The sequence below is a fragment of the Battus philenor genome, unplaced genomic scaffold (assembly GCF_028537555.1).
Source record: "Battus philenor isolate CCGP_79_NKW_IND1 unplaced genomic scaffold, ilBatPhil1.0.hap1 SCAF_17, whole genome shotgun sequence".
In the NCBI taxonomy this organism is placed as follows: Eukaryota; Metazoa; Arthropoda; class Insecta; order Lepidoptera; family Papilionidae; genus Battus; species Battus philenor.
Genome location: NW_027181679.1, coordinates 13,119,931 through 13,123,957, shown reverse-complemented (window position 1 = coordinate 13,123,957; position 4,027 = coordinate 13,119,931). Strand labels below are relative to the sequence as shown.

The window sequence follows — 4,027 nt, the reverse complement described above, 5'->3', positions numbered from 1 at the left end:
TAAAGCATCCTTATAGAAAAAAAAATATTAAAACATTTCAGAATGATCACTTTATATTGGGTATGTATAAATTGGTACAAAAGCCTTTAAGCCTTTTGGACCAATATTTAGCTACATTCGTACATGCAGTGGTAGTCGTGCAACAAAGTGCACCGCCCGCCAGTCCGCTGGTAAATGCGCACATGATACACGATATATTAGCTACATATATTGTTATTGAAAATGTATTTTTTGTTTAATCATGTCGCGGGTATTTCCCGTACCAGGCCAGAATTGCCTTGTAATGTAGCGACGAATATCAGGTAGATATTCGTCGCTAAGGAAAAAAGGACTAATATTTAGCCATTTCCGCACATGCAGTGGTAGTCGTGCAACAAAGTGCACCGCTTGCCAGCCCCCTGATAAATGCGTATGGGGCAAATAATGCGGATTACAAAACTGCCACCGTTAAATTACTTAACACGTTTCACCCCCGTGGAGGCATCTTCGGGAGTTACGCTATGTTCAGGAGTTATGTTGATTAGTGCCAAACACAGAGTCTCTGAAAAACTCCAAAAAAAACATTGAGTTAAGTTAGTGTTTCGTCATGAATTTCATTTGATAGAGATAGAATATAAATGAATGAAAAGATTCCAAAGAATTGTAATATATTTTAAACTTAACAAAATATATAATTAGATATATTGCATAGTCTTTAACATACGTCAGTAGGTTTTAAAATCGAAACAAAAAATAGGAGAATGTAACTTAACTAGTGAATAATATTCATTCGCTGAACACAATGGTGTTTCTACTTGTTCTACATCAGACAATTTCGAAAAGTCAACATTATATTTACATATATCATCGTTATATGAAACCATAGGTACAAAGTTATGACCCCATAATATATCAGTCTCTGTATAACTTGCTCTAGCTTGAATAGGCTGTCCAGTAGATTCTATGATGCCTTCAAATACTGCAAGTAATTCCAGCCTACTACAAAGCAAATCCGCTGCGGAAATATTATAGAACGGGCTATGTTCGTCGATCTTATGAACAACATGCACAGGCCATAGAAAGAAAACCGATTCACATTCCACTATCTCCACTTTTAATTCAACTTGTTCACCATTTATCAGATCATCACTACTAGTGTTAAACTTTAAAATAAATGCTGAAGGTTTTATATTTAAAATCCTAGATTTTCTCATATCACCTACCCTAAATATCAGACATAGCGCTCCATCTCTTACTGTTACAACGGAATGTTTACTGAAAAGCATTGTTCTAGTTCTAGATCTTGGTCTTGTCAGCTTCGCGAATAGTGTACCAACCATAACAGATTGGAATATAGAACTAACAATACACTGTAAGCACATAGCCAGTATCGTCTGAGGGCATTCCAATGTGATAGCTCTTCGACCATATGCAACTGTAGTATGTACCTCTATACTGAAGAGGAATGTTGAAGTAAAATCATATATATTCTCAATACAAGGATTGAAAACTGTCGTATTTAAATTATTCGGTAAATGATCTCCTATAAAATCACCATGAATCGTAGATATAGTCCAGTAGACGAAACCGAAGAATAACCAGTTTCCGGTAAACGCCAAAAAGAAGGCGAGTAGAGTCCATCTCCATCTCGCTTCAACAAGAGCAAGAAAGCAGTTGGAGAAGAAACTCGCTCCATATTTGCGATGTACATTTATTTCTCCGTTTCTGTGAACAGCTCTCTCGTTTCGAGAATTCTTCTGACCGTTGCCATATGATCCTGTAAACAATACATTGTTTTTTTTTAACTTATTCATTTATATCGTAGAATTTTTTTTTAATAAAATTAATAAAGTTTATTCAGAGGCATAGAGTGAATACCATGTTGCGTAAAAGAGTAACTAATAATTATAAAATCTAGAAAAAAGTACAACATATGTTGGTTGACATTCTCTTAACCCTTTGGGGCACGCTGGTATTAAAAATGTCCCACCTTTTTGATGCGTAATAACGCATGGTGGGACTTTTATCGACCCACCTGGAAATATCGGAATAGTTGCGCGCTCATACATTTTTTTCTAAACTTTATTATTAAAGTAATTGGCAACACCATTAGCAATTGTTAAAAAATATACTCGATTGCGCTGGCAAGGTTTATCATCTTATTACAGATTCATCAAGTGTTGAAACCGAAAATTTGTAGTAGTTCATAACAGAATTATTTTTTTTTGCTTTCTTATATCATTGTACATCCTTATTAATAATAACACAAAATATTGTTAAATTTTGAACGAAATAAAATTTATGTGCAACATGGGTATTTTTATTTTCTAAAATTCCCTGCCTTAAAGGGTTAAGGTCGCCATGATGAAAGGCAATATAGATCATATAAATAATAAAAAAATATCAATTGGTATTCACTATGAATCAGTACAGGACACGAGGTAGATCAGTTTTGTACTCCCCGCAACGAGCGACTCCTGGGGCCTAAGCTATGTCTTCGGTCCACTTAGTACTGGTCCTATCACGCGTCTACCTGCTCCTGACCGGCACTAGAGCCTTTCGATCCTAAAGGACTGCCAATTCAGACAATTCTCCGAACTATATTGATAGCTTCGGTGATTCTGTGTATTATGTTTCGATTTCGTAGCGGAACTGCGAACTTAGCCCTCCCAACTCCTCTCTGAGTGACTTTGAGGCTTCTTTATATATAAATATATATATATATATATATATATATATATATATATAGTACTGCTTCGCGTCGTTTCTTTTTGTGTTTTTTTCGAAGTTACGTCGCTGCTTAATTAGTACTAATTTTCACTGTGCGTCGTTAGATTTTCGCGGTTGCGTGGTTTTGGGTTCGAGTCTTTAATTTTATTTTTTTTTAATTTTCTTTTTTCTTCTAAAATATGGCAACACTTTCGTTTCTAATTGCGCCATGCCATGAAAACTTGCTCACTGAATAAACACTATATATATATATATATAGTGTTTATTCAGTGAGCATCTTTCAATTAAAAATAAGAAGAACAAAAATGTCAACTACGTGACTATCTTATATTGATACAATATATATATCTTATATTATAACAAGTAAAATATAAATTATTGCTGTTTATGCGAGCAATGGTAGTTCAGCGGTAGAAGACTGATACTTGCGATTGGTCACGGGTTCGATTCCTGGGATACAGTCTTATGTAATCCACACTTTGTCCAAGTTTCGAGAAGGGCAGCAGCATCCTGTGCTGACTATAACACCACGCTGTGATCACCTACTCCCCTCTAAGCGTGGTGATTAAAGTACATCACCCCAGAGATATTTTTGGGGAAGAACTATGCCAGTGGTTGTCTATAAGCTGAACCGACAATGAAACGATACGAGACAAATGTATAAATTTATGTTTTACTGTTCATAGGCACATGTTTAGTACAAACATACAAATGAATATTTCGATATAAACTTACGATTATTTGGTCGATATACCCCCGGTATTAATTCAAGTTTTTCTTTATCCTCAGGCTGTTGACCAGGGATTCTGTTTTCATCATTTTCTCCAAAATTGATCATACTGTAATAATTTTTTTAAACTTTATAACCTTTCACAAAAAAAAAATTACCATCTATCCTATGCACCGATCACGTAAGAACTTGGCAAAAAATAACACTTATGCACAAAATAAAATTAATTATGGAATGAATAAATAGGAAGAGAGATATTGGGAGGAACGGAAGAAGATAATAAAAACAAAATTTAATGTAGAAAATAAAATCCCTGTTACCAAATAAATGGGGGTGGAACAAGGGGTCCCCAAAAACAGGAGCCATGAAAAAAAAAAAACACTTTTCCGCAAAATTTTATAAGTAACAGTAAGTTCAACATTCATTCATCATTTCGTTCATTTATTCATTCACTCATTCATTTTAGTCAATAGACGTCCAGTTCAATGTATCCTCTTTCAAAGATGACCACAATGTCTTGGACTGTACACCACCAGGTCTACCCACGTCGCCTTTGCTAAGCAATGTGCCCCACACTGCCATTTTAAA

General features: G+C 35.0%; 1 protein-coding gene across 1 annotated transcript; it reads right to left on the bottom strand.

The window, feature by feature from the left end:
* Positions 1 to 704: 704 nt before the first annotated feature.
* On the bottom strand, positions 705 to 3,547 carry LOC137920070 (G protein-activated inward rectifier potassium channel 4-like). The gene is made up of 2 exons (XM_068763302.1): positions 3,445 to 3,547; positions 705 to 1,756 (listed from the first exon to the last, which is right to left on the bottom strand). The coding sequence occupies exons 1-2, from the start codon at positions 3,545 to 3,547 to the stop codon at positions 705 to 707; spliced, it is 1,155 nt and encodes a 384-aa protein (XP_068619403.1).
* Positions 3,548 to 4,027: the final 480 nt, after the last annotated feature.